Source organism: Ascaphus truei, chromosome 3 (genome assembly GCF_040206685.1).
Source record: "Ascaphus truei isolate aAscTru1 chromosome 3, aAscTru1.hap1, whole genome shotgun sequence".
NCBI classification, from domain to species: Eukaryota; Metazoa; Chordata; class Amphibia; order Anura; family Ascaphidae; genus Ascaphus; species Ascaphus truei.
The window spans coordinates 431,415,496-431,441,963 of record NC_134485.1 but is presented as its reverse complement, the minus strand read 5'-3'; the positions used below and the strand labels follow the sequence as shown (position 1 = coordinate 431,441,963).

At 48.8% G+C, this 26,468-nt stretch overlaps 1 protein-coding gene across 3 annotated transcripts in view; it reads right to left on the bottom strand.

Moving 5' to 3' along the window:
* GSK3B (glycogen synthase kinase 3 beta) overlaps positions 1 to 26,468 on the bottom strand; it is a 291,716-nt gene that overhangs the window by 21,547 nt on the left and 243,701 nt on the right. For all 3 annotated transcript variants that reach the window (XM_075592907.1, XM_075592908.1, XM_075592909.1), the window contains exon 8: positions 10,460 to 10,555. In XM_075592907.1, the coding sequence (XP_075449022.1) occupies positions 10,460 to 10,555 (96 nt within the window). The remainder of the gene's footprint in view (positions 1 to 10,459; positions 10,556 to 26,468) is intronic.

Sequence of the window (26,468 nt, the reverse complement as noted above, 5' to 3'; positions counted from 1 at the left end):
CTAGGAAGTGCACTAATGCAAGTGACATGTTTAAGGGGTTAAATCTGGCGGGTTGATGCCTTTTTAACTAATTCTGACACCTAGATGTAGTTTTGGGTTAGTTTATATACATGGGGCCATACTGTATCCACAAAAGGATGCTACGCTTTAGCACCCCTTTACTGCCATGCAAATGAATGGGAGCTGAGGTGTGCTAAAGGTTAGCCTCCTTTTGTGGATCTGGGTCCATGGCGAGTGGAGACTTGGGAGGGATCTGATTTTCCCCTGGCTGCTCCCTTTTGTCTGATGTAACTTTGTGTTGAATAAAGCTTGGGCAGACAAAGCCCCCCTTCACCCTTCCCTTATCTGTATTGGCTCTCTGTTAAGGACAGGTTGGAAAAGGTGTAAAGAAAACACTTGAATGTCAAACACTGCCCTACTTAAGGTTTCCAAAGAAACAAAAGCAGCCAAATCTTTGCTTTAGGAATGGTTACATGTGTTTGACAAAAACAATTAGATAAGATCTTATTTGCCTTTGCAGCTACTGCCTGACATTGGGCACTATTGCAAAGCCTTCTGTCTACAAGCACTCCTAAATCTTTACCCATCAAGGATTTACTTAATGTTGCCCCATTTCATTCAATTTGTAAGTCGCCTGTTTAGCTTGTTTCCCAAATGCATAACCTTACATTTATCTGTATTAACCCTCACCTGCCATTTACCTGCCCACGTTTCCAGTCTGTCCAAGTCCTCCTGGGGGGAAATTACATCCTGCTCTGATTCTACTACAGATGCAGCGGCCATTATTTTAACAAATCTCGAAATGGCATTTTGGGCTATGCCCGTGATCTTCTTGAGTTGCGCCGCCGGAGTAACACGGCAGTGGTGCTTGCTGTTTGAATCCTACCGGGGTCTGCCTTTATGTAATAGACGCGCAGTAAGAGGCAAAATCAGTCACTAACTGCGCGCCTCTCACAGGCGATCACGGTTTTTTTTAATAAAAATTCTAACATTACAGTATTGTAGCAGGAGGTCTCCGGAGCGGAAACGCATTGGTTTCAGATCCGGAGAACCCCTACTTCCCGAGATACAGGCCCCGTTAAGGGGGGACGGTAACCCCATGTTAAAATCATGTGGGTCACGTGACCGTGGGACCTAAACAAAGCAGAGAGATACCGGCACCCCATACTGGGGCCTGAATCTCAGGAAGTAGGGGGTTCCCAAGGCTGAAATCAACTTTGTTCAACTCAGAAGATCCTCTGCTCCCTCACACTAGTATCAAACATCCCCCCCCCCTAAAAAAATCATTACTTTAGCGGATAGCTGTTAAGGTAATGAAGCTGCTTACATTTTATTTTTATTCATAGTGTGCGTGAGGAGGGGGTCTCCTGAGCTGAACAAAGTTGGTTTCGGCCTCGGGGACCCCCTACTTCCCGAGTTACAGGCCCCAGTATGGGGTGCCGGTATCTCCACCATGTTAAAATCCACGTGGGATGTAAACAAAGCAGAGGGGATATCGGCACCCCATACCGGGACCTGTATCTCGGGAAGCAGGGGTTCCCCGGACCTGAAACCAACGCGGTTCTGCTCCGGAGACCCCCTGCTCATCTACACTGGGAATACAATTTAAATGTAAAAATATTTACTGTAGTAAGCACCAATACCCCACCCCGTGTGCCCCCCCATAAAACCATAATGTATTATTTTACACACAGGATTAATACCCAATGGTCCCGACGGGTGTCCGCAGGCCCCACAGTGCACCCTGGGGGGTACCCACGGGTGTCTGAGGGTCTCTGGGTGGTCCCTGCTTGGCGCGGTGGGCCTCCAGGTGGTCCCCGCGGGTCACCATGGGCCCCAATGGGGTCCACGGGTGGTCCAGCGAGTGTCTGGGGGTCCCCGGGTCATCCCCACAGGTGTCTGATACTAGTGTGAGGGAGCAGGGGGTCTCCTGAATTGAACAAAGTTGATTTCAGCCTCGGGGACCCCCTATTTCCTGAGATACAGGCCCCGGTATGGGGTACCGGTATCCCTCTGCTTTGTTTAGATCCCACGGTCACGTGACCCACAGGATTTTAACATGGGGTTACCGGCACCCCATAACGGACCCTGTATCTCGGGAAGTAGGGGATCCCTGCACTTGCAACCAATGCGGTTCAGCTCCAGAGACCCCCTACTACATTACTGTAATGTTAGAATTGTAATAAAACCCCCGCGAACGCCTGTGAGAGGCGCGCAGTTAGAGTGACTGATTCAGCCTCTCTCTGTTACAGGCAGGCCGACCCCAGTAAGACACACATAGCAGAGACCCCTGCTGTGTTACCCGGCGGGCCATTATGTCTGCAACTGACCACCTTGTGTCCACCACGCTGTGTAACGCGAGATGTAACCAGGTAAATGTTCGAATAACGGCCACTGTATCTGTACCTTACACAATTTAGTGTCATCAGGAAAGATAGAGACTTTGCTCTCGATGCCAACCTCAAGGTCATTAATAAACAAGTTAAAAAGCAGGGGTCCCAGTACCGATCCCTGAGGTACTCCACTCATGACTTTAACCCAACCTGAAAAAGTTCAATTTATTACAACCCTCTGTTGTCTGTCCTTCAACCAGTTTTCTGTCTAGTTGCAAATATTTTTTACCCAAATCAATTTGCTTTATGTTGTACACTAACCTTGTGTGGAACAGTATCAAAAGCCTTTGCAAAATCTGCATTACTGCATTAACTGCATTACCCTGGTCTAAATTCCTACTTACCTCCTCAAAGACACTAATAAGGTTAGTTTGACACGACCTATCCTTCATAAATCCATGCTATTACTAATCATTTTGTTTTCCATTAGGTATTCCTGAATATTATCCTGTATTAAACCTCCCCTCTTAAAAGTCAGGCTTACAGGTCTGTAATTCCCCGGTTGTGATCTAGCTCCCTTTTTAAATATAGGCACCACCTCTTCTTTACGCCAATCTTGTGGTACTGAGCCTGTGGAAATGTAGTTCTTGAATATTAAATACAATGGTCTGGCTATTACTGAACTTGGTTCAAGAGTACTTGCCACCTAGGCCAGGCTGTGTTATTCACCTTAATTTTATCAAGCCGTCTATGCACTTCTTCCTCCGTTATCAAAATGTTAGTTAACACTGAGGTTTTGGCTTCCTCATGCTGCAATAGGCTCCTCCTTGGAAAATACACTTTCTCCTCATCTCCAATAATCTGCAAGCCAATCTCACACTGAAAGGCTCCTTTCTTCTCTTAGAATTCTGATATGATGCCTCCGACCTAACTAAGGCCGAATCCATAGCAGGGGAAGCCGTGCTGAGCCGTGCGGACGCTCAGCGCTGAGCCCCTGCATCCTCAATGAGGATGCCTTGAGAGGGGGCTCACGCGAGCGTCCGCAGGCGTGCGGAGGCTTTGGAACTTTCAGCCGAGCGCCAAACTGTTTTTCAGCGCGCTGTCGGCTGAAAACCTCCAATCAGCCTGAAGCAGCGTCAACGTCACGGCGCCGTGACGTTGACGTCAGTGCGTCGCTGGCGATTGGCCAAGCGACGTCACTGCCCCGCCCCCAACCACCTCCCCCCCGGCTCCCTTCGCGCACGCTGGCTCGCCTGCAAGTCCGTGGAATTGCGCTGACTTAAGCAGGCGAGCCTCAGCGTCAGCGCGCCTCCGCTCTCCTGAAGCCTCTATGGCCCCAAATTGACTTGGCTTCCTAAGATCGCGACAAAGCCGTCACACCGCTTTTACTATAAGCGCACGCGACGACGGCAATACATTTGTTTTGCCGCAATGTCGCGTCACCGGCTCTATAAGCGCAGCCGAAGGCCTCAATAATACCAGATGTGGCCAAGCTGCGGCGCCATCCGGTAACGTCACCTATACGCTGCCGCCCAGCGGCATCGTGATTATATGGGGGAGCCGGTGGAGAAGACAGGAAAGGAGGCGTGGCCGTGAGCAGTTCGACCCTCATTGTCTGGAACCACTCACGTGACGCGGCCTTCGCCAGCCAAGAACAAATCTGAGGATCGCGCCAGGAGACAGCCACCCTGCAGTTCCAAGCGGTGCGCACGCCGCAACAGGTATGAGCGCCTCAAATGGGTTTTTTTTAACGCTGTTTTTCAGGCGTGCAGCGGCGCGCTGCTTGCGAAATTTGCTATAATCACGGCCTATGGCCGCGTCCATAGTACCCGCGATGGGGTGCGCGCCGCATGAACAAAAGGCCGTACCTCTATGAGGCAGCCATACAGCGCGCACCGCACGTGCGACAAAGCGTGATCACGCGTAGAATTTTTTTGGGGGACGGGTCACGTGAATGGTTCAGCCAATGAGGGCGTTACGAATAGCACCCATATAGGGTGGAAAGGGTTAACAGAAGGAAACAAGTGAGGAGAGGAGTTCCCACCCTGCAGTGTGCTGTAGCTCCCATGCTCTCTCCCTGTGCTGCCCGAAGCTCCTCCCCCCTCGGAGTCTGCATTCAGAGGCAGGAAGGGAGGGAGGGAGGACTGGGGCAGAGAAAGGCTGCCACACACTTCAGAGATCAGCAGCTCCAAAGCTGCACGTCTGACCTGAGAAGCCAGCAACATGTAGTAGTATCGTGATAATAAATAACCTGCCATACCGGCACACCATCAGCCTTTAGTATCACGGTGTTACGATATGCCGATATATTTCCCATCCCTAGTATACACTAATAAGTGAACTTTTCTAACAATGTTTTAAAGATTAACAATTTTTCTTGCGTATTTTTTCCTGCAAGAACTTCATCCCGGGTATTTATTCCTTGTACACTCTTCCTTAGTTTACTGCCTATCTAAAATGAAGAGTTTTTATTCATCCCATATTTGCTTTATTTTAAGTGAGACCATGTTATGATCACGGTCTCCCAAATGTTCCCTAACTTGAATATTTGTTATTGCTTCTACATGGTTTGATATTACCACGTCCAGTAATGCACCGCCTCTTGCTGGTTCCTCAATAATTTGGGTCATATAAGTAATTGGTGGTTTATAGCATATCTCTGCGGATATTTTTCCCCGTACTTTAACCTCCACTGCAAATCTCTGTCCACAGTCTCTACATTTTCATCACTCCCTTCAAAAAAGGTTTCCCTTAAAAAATGCCTTAGATCCGTTTTAACATATAAACATACTCAACCACCTCTTCTATTTGCTAGAGCACTTTGAAAATGGGAGTAACCCTTTACATTAACTGCGCGGTCAGGAGTTTCATGCCGCCATGTTTCTGTAATGCCGATGATATCATACTGCTCCCTACGAGTTATTATTTCAAGCTCCCCCATGGTATCTGTCAGGCTTCTTGCATTAGTAAGAATACACGTAAGGGTGTTACCAGTCTGTGCTATTATCTTATCTGCTCCTGCCTTTCTACTCCAATTGAATTTAGCCTTGATAAATTTTCTAATATCTGTATTTAATATGGGTGCCTCCTTGCTTACCGAACTCCCACTCCACCCCCATGACCACTAGCTATTTCCCCATTCCGATCTATCCTGTCTAGTCCATTACCTCTTGCTTGTCCCTCACCCCATCTTCCAAGTTTAAAATCTCCTCCAATTTTTTTTAACATCCTCCCTCCCCTGGCACAGAAGATCCCTCTTCATTGAGGTGCAATCCGTCCCTACTATAAAGATAGCAGCTCTCAGAGAAGCACTGATTATTTGCCATTATAATTTCTTTTAGTAATATGTAGGATAGCTGACACTGACCTGCAGAGTAACAATAACAATTATTAGGTCGACTGACTTTTCAGTCCCCACTGGGAGCTTTATCCTTTGGACTGGAAGGCCGATCCACAAAATAAATCTTTGTTACTTTGTAAGACCCGCGAGTGCTGGTCTTTATTCCCTGGATAACTCCCGTATTTTGCGAGTCACCTCCCCCGGCGCTCTGATGCATTATAATTGGCTTTGCCTAGTGCCCTTCTCCAGACACTCCTGCGTGTGTGTGTGGCACATACCTGGGGGTCCCTCAGTATAAGGTGAGGCAGGTGATACTGCCCCAGGACAAGTCACAGAGTCAATTACAGCTTTAAAGGCGCAGTTCCCACCACTTGATCCTCGCCCCCCCCCCCCCCCACCGATGGGAAGCAGGTGGTCCTCTAAAAAGCACTATTTTCAACTCTGGGGACACCCTGGCTCCTGAGATAATTACCGCTGAAAGTAGTGCCGGAACTGCACCCTGCAGGGGAAACAAAATGGCGGTGTAAATCTCCCACAGCATACGGCCAATAAGAAGCCGCAACAATTGGCCTGCAGAACGCAGGGAATTACATACAAGAAAGTGCCGGCACTACCTGTTGCCGTAAATATCTCGATAACCAGGGTGTCCCTGGTGCTGAAAGTAAGGAGGGCCATATTGCCTAAGCGGTGCAGCCCATACATTGCGGGACAGCCGGCACTGAAGGGGTTAATGGGCTCTGATGAAAAGGCTCTTTATACTTATAACAGGAGCGTAGTGTCTGCTGGCTTCCAGCCCACCTAGCAACAGTATCCTTCACGGACACGGCAGCCTTCTCTGTGCAGCCATCGCCCTTATCATCTCAACATTGGAGGCAGCCCAGGACATTAAGCAGTAACTGGCCCCCGTTTTATGATCACTCACACCCAGATTACAATACAGTACAGTTCAGATATATACAGTGGTGTGAAAAAGAAAGTACACCCTCTTTGAATTCCATGGTTTTACATATCAGGACATAATAACAATCATCTGTCCCTTAGCAGGTCTTAAAATGAGGTAAATACAACCTCAGATGAACAACAGCAACACGTGACATATTACACCGTGTCATGATTTATTTAACAAAAATAAAGCCAAAATGGAGAAGCCATGTGTGAAAAACGAAGTATACCTTATGGTTCAATAGCTTGTAGAACCACCTTTAGCAGCAATAACTTGAAGTAATCGTTTTCTGTAGGACTTTATCAGTCTCTCACATCGGGAATTTTGGCCCACTCTTCTTTACAACGTTGCTTCAGTTCATTGACGTTTGTGGGCATTTGTTTATGCACAGCTCTCTTAAGGTCCCGCCACAGCATTTCAATCGGGTTGAGGTCTGGACTTTAACTGGGCCATAGCAACTCCGTGATTTTTTTCTTTTTCAGCCATTCTGTTGTAGATTTGCTGGTGTGCTTGGGATCATTGTCCTGTTGCATGACCCAATTTTGGCCAAGCTTTAGCTGTCGGACAGATGGCCTCACATTTGACTCTAGAATACTTTGGTATACAGAGGAGTTCATGGTCGACGCAATGACTGCAAGGTTCCCAGGTCCTGTGGCTGCAAAACGAGCCCAAATCATCACCCCTCCACCACCGTGCTTTACAGTTGGTATGAGGTGTTTGTGCTGATACGCTGTGTTTGGTTTTCGCCAAACGTGGCGCTGTGCATTATGGCCAAACATCTCCACTTTGGTCTCGTCTGTCCAAAGGACATTGTTCCAGAAGTCTTGTGGTTTGTTCAGATGAAACTTTGCAAACCTAAGCCGTGCTGTCATGTTCTTTTTAGAGAGAAGAAGCTTTCTCCTGGCAACCCATCCAAACAAACCATACTTGTTCAGTCTTTTTCTAATTGTACGGTCATGAACTTTAACATTTAACATGCTAACTGAGGCTTATAGACTTCCAGATGTAACTCTTGGGTTTTTTGCAATTTCTCTGAGCATTGCACGGTCTGACCTTGGGGTGAATTTGCTGGGACGTCAACTCCTGGGAAGATTGGTAATTGTCTTGAATGTTTTCCACTTTTGAATAATCTTTCTCACTGTAGAATGATGGACTTTAAATTGTTTGGAAATGGCCTTATAACCCTTCCCAGATTGATCGGCAGCAACAATTGCTTCTCTAAGATCATTGCTGATGGCTTTCCTCCTTGGCATTGTGTTAACACACACCTGAATGCCCCAGACCAGCAAACTGCTAAAACTTCGGCTTTTATAGAGGTGGTCACACTTGCTGATGATCAATTAATCAAGGGCATTTGATTAGCAGCACCTGTCTGCTACTTAGCATCTTAATTCCTATGGAAGCAGTAAGGGTGTACTTAGTTTTTCACACACAGCTTCTCCATTTTGGCTTTATTTTTGTTAAATAAATCAGGACATGGTGTAATATGTCATGTGTTATTGTTCACCTGAGGTTGTATTTACCTAATTTTAAGCCCTGCTAAGGAACAGATGATTGTTATTATGTCCTGATATGTAAAACCATGGAATTCAAAGAGGGTGTACTTTCTTTTTCACACAACTGTATATATATATATATATATATATATATATTTATTGGAGCTGCGGCTCAGTATGAGATTTTTATTAGATTAAGGTGACCTTGCTGGCTATTACTGCACCCCTTCCAATGAACAGAGGAGCACAGAGTATGGGAGATAGAAAATGAACATGCAGCTGTTACACAAGCATGGAACAGAAGTCATACTACCATGACAGAAGCAGGCACCCCCAATATCTTCATTTGTATTCTGATCAACAGTACTTATATGGCAATATATGGGCCAACTTTTCTGCTAATAGGAAGACTGTCTCTGTAAGTTCTCTCTGCTTAACATGTAGACTGTAAGCTCTTCGGGTCAGTGAAGTGCTAAGTACATGGATGGCACTATACAAATAAAGATATTCATACATTGATAGCCACGAAGGAGCATTTTAGAACGTTAAAAAAGCTATCCAGCTATTGTATGATTATCAAAACAATAGATGAAAAGAACACCAGTAGTCAGAAAGATGCAGCAGAGGTCAAGCACTGGTACAGTGGTGGAGAGGAACAAGTCTCACAGCTGGGATATTGGGTCACAGGGGAAATAGTAACAGGACAGAGAAGGGAGCCAGAGAGCAGGATAGCGAGAGGGAGGAGCGAGTTACAACTATCAAATGGGAATTATCCCCTGCAATGCACAGCAAAGTCCCACCGGCAGCAATATGGTTAATTACCGGGGCCGTCAACAGCGGGAGGGGTAGAGGACCACTGTCCTGGGCCCTCGGAACCAATACCGGACGTTAGGCCCAAATGAAAGTCGGGCACAACGTCTGTTATTGTCCACCCGGCTGGGCCCTCTGCCGTCCAATAAACTTGGGGCCCTGGTTAACATAAATTCTATTGGCGGCCCTGCTAATTACCGCAATCCTGTGAAGTTGCAAAGTGATATAATTCTATAGGCAAGAATGTTCTCCTGAGAGGATCTGCCTCGTTCAAGCTGGACCTGGGCTATTTTGGAGATAAACACGTAGACAAATCATCATGGTCAATTACCTGAGGGTCTTTACCAAGCAACGTCAAGACTAGGGTTGCGCGAGATACTGGTATCATAGTAATACCGCGATAACATCTGACTGTATGTGGGAGATAAGTTGTTATCGCGGTATTAACATGGTGCCAGAGCTGAACGCTTTTTTAGTTACGGTAGATTTACTACAACATTTTCGTGCTTGTATTGTATTAAATGTATTGACATTGTTAGTGTGGAAGTCTTTCTGTTATCACCCAACCCTAGTCAAGACCAAGAACTCTATCCTTAGCTGCCTGACCAACATCTTCTCGTTACCTGTGATGAGATTGTCCGTCCCACTCATAACTGATTCGCATTTCCTTCCTGTTCCAACGCTACAATTTCTACACTACTGAGGCCACGTCCATAGAGGGGTTATCAGTGCTGGACTGCGCTGACGCTGAGGCTTGCCTGCTGAAATCGGACAGATTTCATGCCCATGCAGGCGAGCCAGCGGGCACGATCGGGAGACGGGGGGAGACTGAGGGAGGCGGGGCAGTGATGTCGCTGGGCCAATCGCCCGCGACGCACCGACGTCACGGCGCTGTGACGTTGGCACTGCTTCGTGCTGATTGGATGTTTTAGCCGACAGCGCTCTGAAAAACAGCCTGGCTGTCGGCTGAAAAATCCAACGCCTCAGCACGCCTGCGGACGCTCCCGTGAGCCCCCTCTAAAGACATCCTCATGGAGGATGCAGGGGCTCAGCGCGGAGCGTCAGCACGGCTCAGCGCGGCCTCCCCTGCTATGGACTCGGCCTGAGACTGCTTCCCAGCCCAAACCCTCCAAGATTAGGTATTTTTATTTGATCATTTATGTGATACTGTTCTAGCTTTTAATCAATTCCTCAGTTCCAGGCGCAAGTAAAAAGAATCTCAATCTAATAAAGAATATTTTTTTCCGCCTCTCTCAAGCTGGATGGCCCAGAGTTTCTATGTTCTGTATAAATAGAAACTCCGCACTAAAATCCTCTGGCTCCGTCTGTCGAATCTCCCCAGCTCTCTGCCGCAGGTTGATTGTTGGGCGAGGCGAGGATGTGGCAGAGGACCAAGCAACGCTGTAGGATTTGGAACTGCTGCATTTTTCCGACGTTGGTAACATTCTTGCATCGCATCACACCAGCAGCAGCCCCATATGAACGCCACACTGGGTTTGTGTCATGCACATGCAACGTGCAATGTTTTGGGGCTCACCTTAGTCCAAGGATGTGCCTTTATCTGGGGGAACTTGAACTCAGTGTAATTTGGATTCATTTCTCTAATTTGCTCCCGTGTCGGGGTACCCAGGACCTAGAAGGAAACACAAAGAAGGAGGTTGGTGAACAATCGGTGTACCGTTCATCCCTTTTAATGTCTGCTCCCGCTGAGCGGAGACTGCAGGACACACACACAGTAAAAACCAAGCAAAGTACATAGACATAGGTACTCCACTCCATGCAGCCACCTCTGTGGTGACAATCTTTACAGTACAAACATCTGAGAGCTAAACGTACAGCCACACACAGGATCAAACTGAATCGTAACAGTGATATGTTCTATGAGTTAAAACTAGCTAGTAATAATACAAGAGACTTGGTACATGAATAATAAAAGCATGACGAGAATCTGTTTTTGTTTAATAATTTCGGATTGTCTAAAATCGATCCTTTACTGCACCTGCTGTCTGAGCCCAAATTATATGAAGATGTAGGATAGGTAAAAAGAATGACGATAAGACCAGGAAGACGTCCGTGTGTCTGGGGACAGTATTTTCCAGCAATTCCAATGAATAAAAACAGCACTGCTTGTCTGGGTTTCCTTAAGACCTCATTTTAAAGCCTACCATTATCCGGTCATTAGGTCAACTTGGTGCTACGTGGGACTGCACACTCTTTCATTGGTTGGGTCTGGGATCTCGCAAACTTGCTTATTCATGACCACGGTACTGGGAACTCCGGCTACCGCAGACATAAATGTCACTTCACATCTCCCTAGGTCAGCGATTTTCAACGGGGGTTCCGTGAGCAACCCTGAGGGGTTCTGCGTCCACCAGGGGGGGGAGAGCTGGGACAACTCCCCCAGCTGTCCCAGGCCCGGCGGCGGCACCCCACGTAGCCCGGTCACTGCTATTCATCCTCTCCCTGCCGGTGCCGGAAGTCGCGCCAACTTCCGGCTGACAGGAGGGAGAGTACGGGTCAGGTAAGAGCGCCCGTTCTCAGCGCTGCCAGCTCCCTTAAAGTGTATGTGAGTAAGTTAGAGGGGGGGAGAGAGTGTGTGTGTGTTAGTGAGAGAGTATGTGTGTGTGTGTGTAAGTGAGAGGGGGGTGAGTGTGTGTGCGGGTGTATTGAAGAGTTAGGGGGAGAGGGAGCGTAAGGGGATAGAGTGTTAGAGGGAGAGGGAACGTAAGGGGGGAGAGTGTGAGGGGGAAGAGCCACAAGAGACGGGGGCGTGTGAAGTGGGGAGGAGGCGCTAGAGACCAGTGTGAGGAGTAGGTGGGGTCGAGGGTGGGGTTCCTCAGAATTTCACAATTGAATTCTGGGGTTCCTTAAGCCCAAAAATGTTGAAAACCACTGCCCTAGGTGGAGGAGCATACAACCAAATCATCTAGGAGCACACAGTATGCTGCTGACTAAGGGCCGTTATATAGTATGTGCGCGCCTGTGCGAACACGCGTGCACGTGACGCACGCTTTTTGTGTGTATGCTGTGAGCGACTGGGATGGAAGGTAATGTGTGTTTATGTGTGTGTGTATAGATTGTGTGAGTTAAAAATGTATTAAATAATATTTAAGAAAAAAAGACGTCTAATTTTTTTTATTGTGCAGCTTTGACACACACACACACACACACACACACACACACACACACACACACACACACACACACACACACACACACACACACACACACACACACACACACACACACACACTCATTATTGTCCCCCATCTTCTCCCTCGTCGTCTGGCTCCACGCTCACTGCCGTGCATGCACGTGGCACCATTATAGAAAGTCTGACTAACCACAGCCATTTATAAGTGCCGCGCGCGTGCATGGCGGAGCATGCGCGGCCACTATATAACAGCCCTAACGCTTGTGAAGTTTTGATACACTATTGTTTGCAAACACTGCCTCCTCCTATATAACTCTGTCACAGGCAGAGACAGAAGTGGCATTGCAGGAGGGGACAGTGGGACAGCAGAGATGCAGAACATGGCCGCACAGTTAATTACTTGACACCTTGCTGCTTACTCCTATAAGAGTAACGTGCGCGCACAGAAATGTAACATTGAAACCGAGAACCCGACCCCCACTACACAGCAAAATAATATAATATTACTATATATATATATCTTATTATATATTAGTGAAAGCACTGTATGCCTGTCTGCATCTTCCTGTGTCCCTACGGACAATCTGATTGCACCTTTGGCCTGTCACTCCGCCTCAGGCCATGCCTGCCCCCGCACACCTCTCATTGGTCTGCGGTCCGCCCCCGCACAACTCTCATTGGTCTGCGGCCAACACCACTGCCACACTGTCCCAACCCTCACTGACCTACACCACTGACACACTCTCCCACCACTCACTGAGCTTTGGGAACGCTTGCCAGCACCTAACCCTCACTGCTCTGAGAGATTTGCACCTAACCCTCATTGCTCTCAACCCAGAAAACCCTGACCGCCTGCAACCACGACAGAACTGCACAATCAGGTGCACAGTCTTATTGCTTTCAGCACTGCAACATTCCACACCCTCACACAACACCACACACACACCGCACGCTCACACCGCCTCTTACGGCCTACACTGCCAACACACCTCCCCTTCACCTCACCGCACTGTCTCATCCTCACCTCTCCAACGGACACCGCACCCCCCCACCCCCCCAGGCAGCAGCGCTGTGTGATCCTCACATCACCAACGGACACCGCACGTGGCCGCAGGTCCTCCAGAGATCACACCACACAGAACCAACATTCCCCGTGTCTCCCTGTTTCCCGCGCTTTCACCCCCCCTCCCCCCGGCGCCGCTACAGTCAGCGAGGGAGCGGAGCGAGCGCCCGGGACACCCCCCACGGCTCTCAAGCACGCGCCGCGAGCCCCCGCGCTCTCCTCCTCGGTGCTCCGCTCAGCTCTCCCCCCCGGTGCTCCACTCACCTCCCCCCCGGTGCTCCGCTCACCTCCCCCCCGGTGCTCCACTCACCTCCCCCCCCCCAGTGCTCCGACAGGCAGTGGACACGCGGCGCCTAAGATGGCGGCGCCCGGAAGGACCCCCTTCCTCCCTCGCGGAGTAAGATGGCGGCGGACGGAAGGAGAGGTGACGTGTGTGTGTGTGTCACTGTGTGTGTGTGTGTGTGTCACTGTGTGTGTGTGTGTGTGACGGGACACTGTGTGTGTGTGTGTGTGTGTGTGTTACACTGTGTGTGTGTGTGTGTTACACTGTGTGTGTGTGTGTGTGTGTGTTACACTGTGTGTGTGTGTCACTGTGTGTGTGTCAGACACTCTAGGGTGGGGACTGGAGCTACGCATGGGGGGGGAGCAGGAGCGGAGAGAGAGGGGGGAGCGGAGAAACATACAGGGGGAGTGGAGAGGAGGGGCACGGAAATTGTAAGCAACCCACCCCCCCTCCTGTCAACTGTCCCCCCCCCCCCCCTCCTGTCCACTGTCCCCCCCCCCCTCCTGTCCACTGTCCCCCCCCTCCTGTCCACTGTCCCCCCCTCCTGTCCACTGTCCCCCCCCCTCCTGTCCACTGTCCCCCCCCTCCTGTCCACTGTCCCCCCCCCCTCCTGTCCACTGTCCCCCACCTCCTGTCCACTGTCCCCCCCCTCCTGTCCACTGTCCCCCCCTCCTCCTGTCCACTTTCCCCCCCTCCTCCTGTCCACTGTCCCTCCCCCCTCCCCTGCTCCTCCCCTCCTCCTGTCCACTGTCCCTCCCCCCTCCCCTCCTCCCGTCCACTGTCCCTCCCCCCTCCCCTCCTCCCGTCCACTGTCCCTCCCCCCCTCCCCTCCCCTCCTCCCGTCCACTGTCCCTCCCCCCCCTCTCTTGGGCAACGCCGGGTCTCTCAGCTAGTAACATATATATATATATATATATATATATATATATATATCTACTATATATTTCTGAAAGTGTCGTATTTGTCTATGTCTGTATGTGTCTCCCTGTGTCCCTCCCTGTGTCCCTAGCGGCAATCAGATTGGACCTTGGGCAAGGCCAATGAGATTGCTCCCTTGGCCCGCCCGCTCCGCACACCTCTCATTGGCCTGAGGCGGAGTGACGGGCCAAAGGACACACACACACACACACACACACACACACACACACACACACACACACACACTGTTCCGTCCCCCCCATCACGTGCGCCGCCCTGCACCGGCTCCCGGACGGAGGGGAAGCGCGGCCCTCCTGCCTCTGCCGCCAACTTCAGGCTCCTCCCCCCTCGCTCTCAACCGGCTCCCGGAAAGACGGAGTGGAAGCGATGCGCTACCTCACCGCCGCACCCTTACCTCTCCGCAACATCCCCACCACGTGCGGCGCCACCCTGCACCGGCACCCGGACGGAGGGTAAGCACGGCCCTCCTACCCCAGCCGCCGGCGCTCCCTTACCCCCCCGGCGCTCCCTTACCCCCCCGGCGCTAACTCCCCGCCGCTAACTCCGCTGGGGGGCCAACCAGCCTCCTCGGATCTGCGGCAGTCCCACTCTCCACCACCTCTCACTCCCGTCGTGTGTGTGTGTGTGTGTGTGTGTGGACATTTTACTCCTGCCAACAATTTGTGCCTCACTTTCACCCCTACCCCTGCCCTTCACCCCCCTACCCCTGCCCTTCACCCCCCCCACGCCTGCCCTTTGACTGACGCACGCACACAAACCCTGACTGACGCACGCACACAAACCCTGACTGACGCACGCACACAAACCCTGACTGACGCACGCACACACCCTGACTGACGCACGCACACACCCTGACTGACGCACGCACACACCCTGACTGACGCGCGCACACACCCTGACTGACGCGCGCACACACCCTGAATGACGCACGCACACACCCTGAATGACGCACGCACACACCCTGAATGACGCACGCACACACCCTGACTGACGCACGCACACACCCTGACTGACGCACGCACACAAACCCTGACAGCCGCACGCACACACACCCTGACTGTCGCACGCACACACACCCTGACTGACGCATGCACACACTGACTGACGCACGCAAACACACCCTGACTGACGCATGCACACACTGACTGACGCACGCAAACACACACACTTACTCACGCACGCACACACATACACTGACTGACGCACGCACACACACACACACTGACTCCCGCACACACACACACACACACACACACACACAACCCCTCACAGCCGCACGCACACAACCTCTCACAGCCGCACGCACACACACCCTGACGCACGCACGCACACACACACACACACACACACACACACACACACACACAACGCCGGGTCTCTCAGCTAGTATATATATATTTTACAACTGTATGCAACAAGTCTCATTCCCAATACTATCGCTAAACATATACCTCCTTCTCACTAACTCTAACCCCTACATTACTAACGATAACACCATCTCCTCTCGCTGGTGCTCTTCCTCCCTAAGTTACTCTCTAACAATTTACATATGTCTCACTCACAGCATTTGTAGCATCTCCTTAATAATATGTACCATGTCCTGCAGTACAATCTCCTCTTCCCCTGTACTCTTCACGGACACAATAATATGTACCACGTCCTGCAGTACAATCTCCTCTTCCCCTGTACTCTGCACGGACACAATAATATGTACCATGTCCTGCAGTACAATCTCCTCGTCCACTGTACCCTGCACGGACACACAATAATATGTACCACGTCCTGCAGTACAATCTCCTTTTCCCCTGTACTCTGCACGGACACAATAATATGTACCACGTCCTGCAGTACAATCTCCTCTTCCACTGTACTCTGCACGGACACAATAATATGTACCATGTCCTGCAGTACAATCTCCTCTTCCCCTGTACTCTGCACGGACACAATAATATGTACCATGTCCTGCAGTACAATCTCCTCGTCCACTGTACCCTGCACGGACACACAATAATATGTACCACGTCCTGCAGTACAATCTCCTCTTCCCCTGTACTCTGCACGGACACAATAATATGTACCATGTCCTGCAGTACAATCTCCTCGTCCACTGTACCCTGCACGGACACACAATAATATGTACCACGTCCTGCAGTACAATCTCCTCTTCCCCTGTACTCTGCACGGACACAATAATATGTACCATGTCCTGCAGTACAATCTCCTCTTCCACTGTACTCTGCACGGACACAATAATATGTACCATGTCCTGCAGTACAATCTCCTCTTCCCCTGTACTCTGCACGGACACAATAATATGTACCACGTCCTGCAGTACAATCTCCTCTTCCCCTGTACTCTGCACGGACACACAATAATATGTACCATGTCCTGCAGTACAATCTCCTCTTCCACTGTACTCTGCACGGACACACAATAATATGTACCATGTCCTGCAGTACAATCTCCTCTTCCACTGTACTCTGCACGGACACACAATAATATGTACCATGTCCTGCAGTACAATCTCCTCTTCCCCTGTACTCTGCACGGACACAATAATATGTACCATGTCCTGCAGTACAATCTCCTCTTCCCCTGTACCCTGCACGGACACACAATAATATGTACCACGTCCTGCAGTACAATCTCCTCTTCCCCTGTACTCTGCACGGACACAATAATATGTACCATGTCCTGCAGTACAATCTCCTCGTCCACTGTACTCTGCACGGACACAATAATATGTACCACGTCCTGCAGTACAATCTCCTCTTCCCCTGTACTCTGCACGGACACAATAATATGTACCATGTCCTGCAGTACAATCTCCCCTTCCCCTGTACTCTGCACGGACACACAATAATATGTACCATGTCCTGCAGTACAATCTCCTCTTCCCCTGTACTCTGCACGGACACAATAATATGTACCATGTCCTGCAGTACAATCTCCTCTTCCCCTGTACTCTGCACAGACACACAATAATATGTACCACGTCCTGCAGTACAATCTCCTCTTCCCCTGTACTCTGCACAGACACACAATAATATGTACCATGTCCTGCAGTACAATCTCCTCTTCCCCTGTACTCTGCACGGACACACAATAATATGTACCATGTCCTGCAGTACAATCTCCTCTTCCCCTGTACTCTGCACGGACACACAATAATATGTACCATGTCCTGCAGTACAATCTCCTCTTCCACTGTACTCTGCACGGACACAATAATATGTACCATGTCCTGCAGTACAATCTCCTCTTCCCCTGTACTCTGCACGGACACACAATAATATGTACCATATCCTGCAGTACAATCTCCTCTTCCACTGTACTCTGCACGGACACAATAATATGTACCATGTCCTGCAGTACAATCTCTTCTTCCACTGTACTCTGCACGGACACAATAATATGTACCATGTCCTGCAGTACAATCTCCTCTTCCCCTGTACTCTGCACGGACACAATAATATGTACCACGTCCTGCAGTACAATCTCCTCTTCCACTGTACTCTGCACGGACACAATAATATGTACCATGTCCTGCAGTACAATCTCCTCTTCCCCTGTACTCTGCACGGACACAATAATATGTACCACGTCCTGCAGTACAATCTCCTCTTCCCTGTACTCTGCACGGACACACAATAATATGTACCACGTCCTGCAGTACAATCTCCTCTTCCCCTGTACTCTGCACGGACACAATAATATGTACCATGTCCTGCAGTACAATCTCCTCTTCCCCTGTACTCTGCACGGACACACAATAATATGTACCATGTCCTGCAGTACAATCTCCTCTTCCCCTGTACTCTGCACGGACACACAATAATATGTACCATGTCCTGCAGTACAATCTCCTCTTCCCCTGTACTCTGCACGGACACAATAATATGTACCATGTCCTGCAGTACAATCTCCTCTTCCCCTGTACTCTGCACGGACACACAATAATATGTACCATGTCCTGCAGTACAATCTCCTCTTCCACTGTACTCTGCACGGACACACAATAATATGTACCATGTCCTGCAGTACAATCTCCTCTTCCCCTGTACTCTGCACGGACACAATAATATGTACCACGTCCTGCAGTACAATCTCCTCTTCCACTGTACTCTGCACGGACACAATAATATGTACCATGTCCTGCAGTACAATCTCCTCTTCCCCTGTACTCTGCACGGACACAATAATATGTACCACGTCCTGCAGTACAATCTCCTCTTCCCTGTACTCTGCACGGACACACAATAATATGTACCACGTCCTGCAGTACAATCTCCTCTTCCCCTGTACTCTGCACGGACACAATAATATGTACCATGTCCTGCAGTACAATCTCCTCTTCCCCTGTACTCTGCACGGACACACAATAATATGTACCATGTCCTGCAGTACAATCTCCTCTTCCCCTGTACTCTGCACGGACACACAATAATATGTACCATGTCCCGCAGTACAATCTCCTCTTCCCCTGTACTCTGCACGGACACACAATAATATGTACCATGTCCTGCAGTACAATCTCCTCTTCCCCTGTACTCTGCACGGACACACAATAATATGTACCATGTCCCGCAGTACAATCTCCTCTTCCCCTGTACTCTGCACGGACACACAATAATATGTACCATGTCCTGCAGTACAATCTGCTCTTCCACTGTACTCTGCACGGACACACAATAATATGTACCACGTCCTGCAGTACAATCTCCCCTTCCCCTGTACTCTGCACGGACACAATAATATGTACCATGTCCTGCAGTACAATCTCCTCTTCCCCTGTACTCTGCACGGACACAATAATATGTACCATGTCCTGCAGTACAATCTCCCCTTCCCCTGTACTCTGCACGGACACACAATAATATGTACCATGTCCTGCAGTACAATCTCCCCTTCCCCTGTACTCTGCACGGACACACAATAATATGTACCATGTCCTGCAGTACAATCTCCTCTTCCCCTGTACTCTGCACGGACACAATAATATGTACCATGTCCTGCAGTACAATCTCCTCTTCCCCTGTACTCTGCACAGACACACAATAATATGTACCATGTCCTGCAGTACAATCTGCTCTTCCCCTGTACTCTGCACGGACACACAATAATATGTACCACGTCCTGCAGTACAATCTCCTCGTCCACTGTACTCTGCACGGACACAATAATATGTACCATGTCCTGCAGTACAATCTCCTCTTCCCCTGTACTCTGCACGGACACACAATAATATGTACCATGTCCTGCAGTACAATCTCCTCTTCCCCTGTACTCTGCACGGACACAATAATATGTACCACGTCCTGCAGTACAATCTCCTCTTCCACTGTACTCTGCACGGACACAATAATATGTACCATGTCCTGCAGTACAATCTCCCCTTCCCCTGTACTCTGCACGGACACAATAATATGTACCACGTCCTGCAGTACAATCTCCTCTTCCACTGTACTCTGCACAGAGACACAATAATATGTACCATGTCCTGCAGTACAATCTCCTCTTCCACTGTACTCTGCACGGACACAATAATATGTACCATGTCCCGCAGTACAATCTGCTCTTCCCCTGTACTCTGCACGGACACACAATAATATGTACCATGTCCTGCAGTACAATCTCCTCTTCCACTGTACTCTGCACGGACACACAATAATATGTACCACGTCCTGCAGTACAATCTCCTCTTCCCCTGTACTCTGCACGGACACACAATAATATGTACCATGTCCTGCAGTACAATCTCCTCTTCCACTGTACTCTGCACGGACACACAATAATATGTACCATGTCCTGCAGTACAATCTCCTCTTCCCCTGTACTCTGCACGGACACACAATAATATGTACCACGTCCTGCAGTACAATCTCCTCTTCCACTGTACTCTGCACGGACACAATAATATGTACCATGTCCTGTAGTACAATCTCCTCTTCCCCTGTACTCTGCACGGACACACAATAATATGTACCATGTCCTGCAGTACAATCTCTTCTTCCCCTGTACTCTGCACGGACACAATAATATGTACCATGTCCTGCAGTACAATCTCCTCTTCCCCTGTACTCTGCCCGGACACACAATAATATGTACCATGTCCCGCAGTACAATCTCCTCTTCCACTGTACTCTGCACGAACACACAATAATATGTACCATGTCCTGCAGTACAATCTCCCCTTCCACTGTACTCTGCACGGACACACAATAATATGTACCACGTCCTGCAGTACAATCTCCTCTTCCCCTGTACTCTGCACGGACACAATAATATGTACCATGTCCTGCAGTACAATCTCCTCTTCCCCTGTACTCTGCACGGACACAATAATATGTACCATGTCCTGCAGTACAATCTCCTCTTCCCCTGTACTCTGCACGGACACACAATAATATGTACCATGTCCCGCAGTACAATCTCCTCTTCCACTGTACTCTGCACGGACACAATAATATGTACCACGTCCTGCAGTACAATCTCCTCTTCCCCTGTACTCTGCACGGACACACAATAATATGTACCATGTCCTGCAGTACAATCTCCCCTTCCCCTGTACTCTGCACGGACACAATAATATGTACCATGTCCTGCAGTACAATCTCCTCTTCCCCTGTACTCTGCACGGAGACACAATAATATGTACCACGTCCTGCAGTACAATCTGCTCTTCCCCTGTACTCTGCACGGACACACAATAATATGTACCACGTCCTGCAGTACAATCTCCTCTTCCCCTGTACTCTGCACGGACACAATAATATGTACCATGTCCTGCAGTACAATCTCCTCTTCCACTGTACTCTGCACGGACACAATAATATGTACCACGTCCTGCAGTACAATCTCCTCGTCCACTGTACTCTGCACGGACACAATAATATGTACCACGTCCTGCAGTACAATCTCCTCTTCCCCTGTACTCTGCACGGACACACAATAATATGTACCATGTCCTGCAGTACAATCTCCTCGTCCACTGTACTCTGCACGGACACAATAATATGTACCATGTCCTGCAGTACAATCTCCTCTTCCACTGTACTCTGCACAGAGACACAATAATATGTACCATGTCCTGCAGTACAATCTCCTCTTCCCCTGTACTCTGCACGGACACAATAATATGTACCATGTCCTGCAGTACAATCTCCTCTTCCACTGTACCCTGCACGGACACAATAATATGTACCACGTCCTGCAGTACAATCTCCTCTTCCCCTGTACTCTGCACGGACACAATAATATGTACCATGTCCTGCAGTACAATCTCCTCTTCCACTGTACTCTGCACGGACACAATAATATGTACCATGTCCTGCAGTACAATCTCCTATTCCACTGTACTCTGCACGGACACACAATAATATGTACCATGTCCTGTAGTACAATCTCCTCTTCCACTGTACTCTGCACGGACACAATAATATGTACCATGTCCTGCAGTACAATCTCCTCTTCCCCTGTACTCTGCACGGAGACACAATAATATGTACCACGTCCTGCAGTACAATCGCCTCGTCCACTGTACTCTGCACGGAGACACAATAATATGTACCATGTCCTGCAGTACAATCTCCTCTTCCACTGTACTCTGCACGGACACAATAATATGTACCATGTCCTGCAGTACAATCTCCTCGTCCACTGTACTCTGCACGGAGACACAATAATATGTACCATGTCCTGCAGTACAATCTGCTCTTCCCCTGTACTCTGCACGGACACACAATAATATGTACCACGTCCTGCAGTACAATCTCCTCTTCCCCTGTACTCTGCACGGACACAATAATATGTACCATGTCCTGCAGTACAATCTCCTCTTCCCCTGTACTCTGCACGGACACAATAATATGTACCATGTCCTGCAGTACAATCTCCTCTTCCACTGTACTCTGCACGGACACAATAATATGTACCACGTCCTGCAGTACAATCTCCTCGTCCACTGTACTCTGCACGGACACAATAATATGTACCACGTCCTGCAGTACAATCTCCTCTTCCCCTGTACTCTGCACGGACACACAATAATATGTACCATGTCCTGCAGTACAATCTCCTCGTCCACTGTACTCTGCACGGACACAATAATATGTACCATGTCCTGCAGTACAATCTCCTCTTCCACTGTACAGGCATACCCCGGTTTAAGGACACTCACTTTAAGTACACTCACGAGTAAGTACATATCGCCCAATAGGCAAACGGCAGCTCACGCATGCGCCGGTCAACACGTCCTGAACAGCAATACCAGCTCCCTACCTCTACCGAAGCTGTGCACAAACAGGGAGACTATAGAGCCTGTTACAAATGCGTTATTTACATCAGTTGTGCACGTATATGACGATTGCAGTACAGTACATGCATCGATAAGTGGGAAAAAGGTAGTGCTTCACTTTAAGTACATTTTCGCTTTATATACATGCTCCGGTCCCATTGCGTACGTTAATGCGGGGTATGCCTGTACTCTGCACAGAGACACAATAATATGTACCATGTCCTGCAGTACAATCTCCTCTTCCCCTGTACTCTGCACGGACACAATAATATGTACCATGTCCTGCAGTACAATCTCCTCTTCCACTGTACCCTGCACGGACACAATAATATGTACCACGTCCTGCAGTACAATCTCCTCTTCCCCTGTACTCTGCACGGACACAATAATATGTACCATGTCCTGCAGTACAATCTCCTCTTCCACTGTACTCTGCACGGACACAATAATATGTACCATGTCCTGCAGTACAATCTCCTATTCCACTGTACTCTGCACGGACACACAATAATATGTACCATGTCCTGTAGTACAATCTCCTCTTCCACTGTACTCTGCACGGACACAATAATATGTACCACGTCCTGCAGTACAATCTCCTCTTCCACTGTACTCTGCACAGAGACACAATAATATGTACCATGTCCTGCAGTACAATCTCCTCTTCCACTGTACTCTGCACGGACACAATAATATGTACCATGTCCCGCAGTACAATCTGCTCTTCCCCTGTACTCTGCACGGACACACAATAATATGTACCACGTCCTGCAGTACAATCTCCTCTTCCACTGTACTCTGCACGGACACAATAATATGTACCATGTCCTGCAGTACAATCTCCTCTTCCCCTGTACTCTGCACGGACACACAATAATATGTACCATGTCCTGCAGTACAATCTCCTCTTCCACTGTACTCTGCACGGACACACAATAATATGTACCACGTCCTGCAGTACAATCTCCTCTTCCCCTGTACTCTGCACGGACACACAATAATATGTACCATGTCCTGCAGTACAATCTCCTCTTCCACTGTACTCTGCACGGACACACAATAATATGTACCATGTCCTGCAGTACAATCTCCTCTTCCACTGTACTCTGCACGGACACACAATAATATGTACCATGTCCTGCAGTACAATCTCCTCTTCCCCTGTACTCTGCACGGACACAATAATATGTACCATGTCCTGCAGTACAATCTCCTCTTCCCCTGTACTCTGCACGGACACAATAATATGTACCACGTCCTGCAGTACAATCTCCTCTTCCACTGTACCCTGCACGGACACAATAATATGTACCACGTCCTGCAGTACAATCTCCTCTTCCACTGTACTCTGCACGGACACAATAATATGTACCATGTCCTGCAGTACAATCTCCTATTCCACTGTACTCTGCACGGACACACAATAATATGTACCATGTCCTGTAGTACAATCTCCTCTTCCACTGTACTCTGCACGGACACAATAATATGTACCACGTCCTGCAGTACAATCTCCTCTTCCACTGTACTCTGCACAGAGACACAATAATATGTACCATGTCCTGCAGTACAATCTCCTCTTCCACTGTACTCTGCACGGACACAATAATATGTACCATGTCCCGCAGTACAATCTGCTCTTCCCCTGTACTCTGCACGGACACACAATAATATGTACCACGTCCTGCAGTACAATCTCCTCTTCCACTGTACTCTGCACGGACACAATAATATGTACCATGTCCTGCAGTACAATCTCCTCTTCCCCTGTACTCTGCACGGACACACAATAATATGTACCATGTCCTGCAGTACAATCTCCTCTTCCACTGTACTCTGCACGGACACACAATAATATGTACCATGTCCTGCAGTACAATCTCCTCTTCCCCTGTACTCTGCACGGACACACAATAATATGTACCATGTCCTGCAGTACAATCTCCTCTTCCACTGTACTCTGCACGGACACACAATAATATGTACCATGTCCTGCAGTACAATCTCCTCTTCCCCTGTACTCTGCACGGACACACAATAATATGTACCATGTCCTGCAGTACAATCTCCTCTTCCCCTGTACTCTGCACGGACACAATAATATGTACCATGTCCTGCAGTACAATCTCCTCTTCCCCTGTACTCTGCACGGACACAATAATATGTACCACGTCCTGCAGTACAATCTCCTCTTCCACTGTACCCTGCACGGACACAATAATATGTACCACGTCCTGCAGTACAATCTCCTCTTCCACTGTACTCTGCACGGACACAATAATATGTACCATGTCCTGTAGTACAATCTCCTCTTCCCCTGTACTCTGCACGGACACACAATAATATGTACCATGTCCTGCAGTACAATCTCTTCTTCCCCTGTACTCTGCACGGACACAATAATATGTACCATGTCCTGCAGTACAATCTCCTCTTCCCCTGTACTCTGCCCGGACACACAATAATATGTACCATGTCCCGCAGTACAATCTCCTCTTCCACTGTACTCTGCACGAACACACAATAATATGTACCATGTCCTGCAGTACAATCTCCCCTTCCACTGTACTCTGCACGGACACACAATAATATGTACCACGTCCTGCAGTACAATCTCCTCTTCCCCTGTACTCTGCACGGACACAATAATATGTACCATGTCCTGCAGTACAATCTCCTCTTCCCCTGTACTCTGCACGGACACAATAATATGTACCATGTCCCGCAGTACAATCTCCTCTTCCCCTGTACTCTGCACGGACACAATAATATGTACCATGTCCTGCAGTACAATCTCCTCTTCCCCTGTACTCTGCACGGACACACAATAATATGTACCATGTCCTGTAGTACAATCTCCTCTTCCACTGTACTCTGCACGGACACAATAATATGTACCATGTCCTGCAGTACAATCTCCTCTTCCCCTGTACTCTGCACGGAGACACAATAATATGTACCACGTCCTGCAGTACAATCGCCTCGTCCACTGTACTCTGCACGGAGACACAATAATATGTACCATGTCCTGCAGTACAATCTCCTCTTCCACTGTACTCTGCACGGACACAATAATATGTACCATGTCCTGCAGTACAATCTCCTCGTCCACTGTACTCTGCACGGAGACACAATAATATGTACCATGTCCTGCAGTACAATCTGCTCTTCCCCTGTACTCTGCACGGACACACAATAATATGTACCACGTCCTGCAGTACAATCTCCTCTTCCCCTGTACTCTGCACGGACACAATAATATGTACCATGTCCTGCAGTACAATCTCCTCTTCCCCTGTACTCTGCACGGACACAATAATATGTACCATGTCCTGCAGTACAATCTCCTCTTCCACTGTACTCTGCACGGACACAATAATATGTACCACGTCCTGCAGTACAATCTCCTCGTCCACTGTACTCTGCACGGACACAATAATATGTACCACGTCCTGCAGTACAATCTCCTCTTCCCCTGTACTCTGCACGGACACACAATAATATGTACCATGTCCTGCAGTACAATCTCCTCGTCCACTGTACTCTGCACGGACACAATAATATGTACCATGTCCTGCAGTACAATCTCCTCTTCCACTGTACAGGCATACCCCGGTTTAAGGACACTCACTTTAAGTACACTCACGAGTAAGTACATATCGCCCAATAGGCAAACGGCAGCTCACGCATGCGCCGGTCAACACGTCCTGAACAGCAATACCAGCTCCCTACCTCTACCGAAGCTGTGCACAAACAGGGAGACTATAGAGCCTGTTACAAATGCGTTATTTACATCAGTTGTGCACGTATA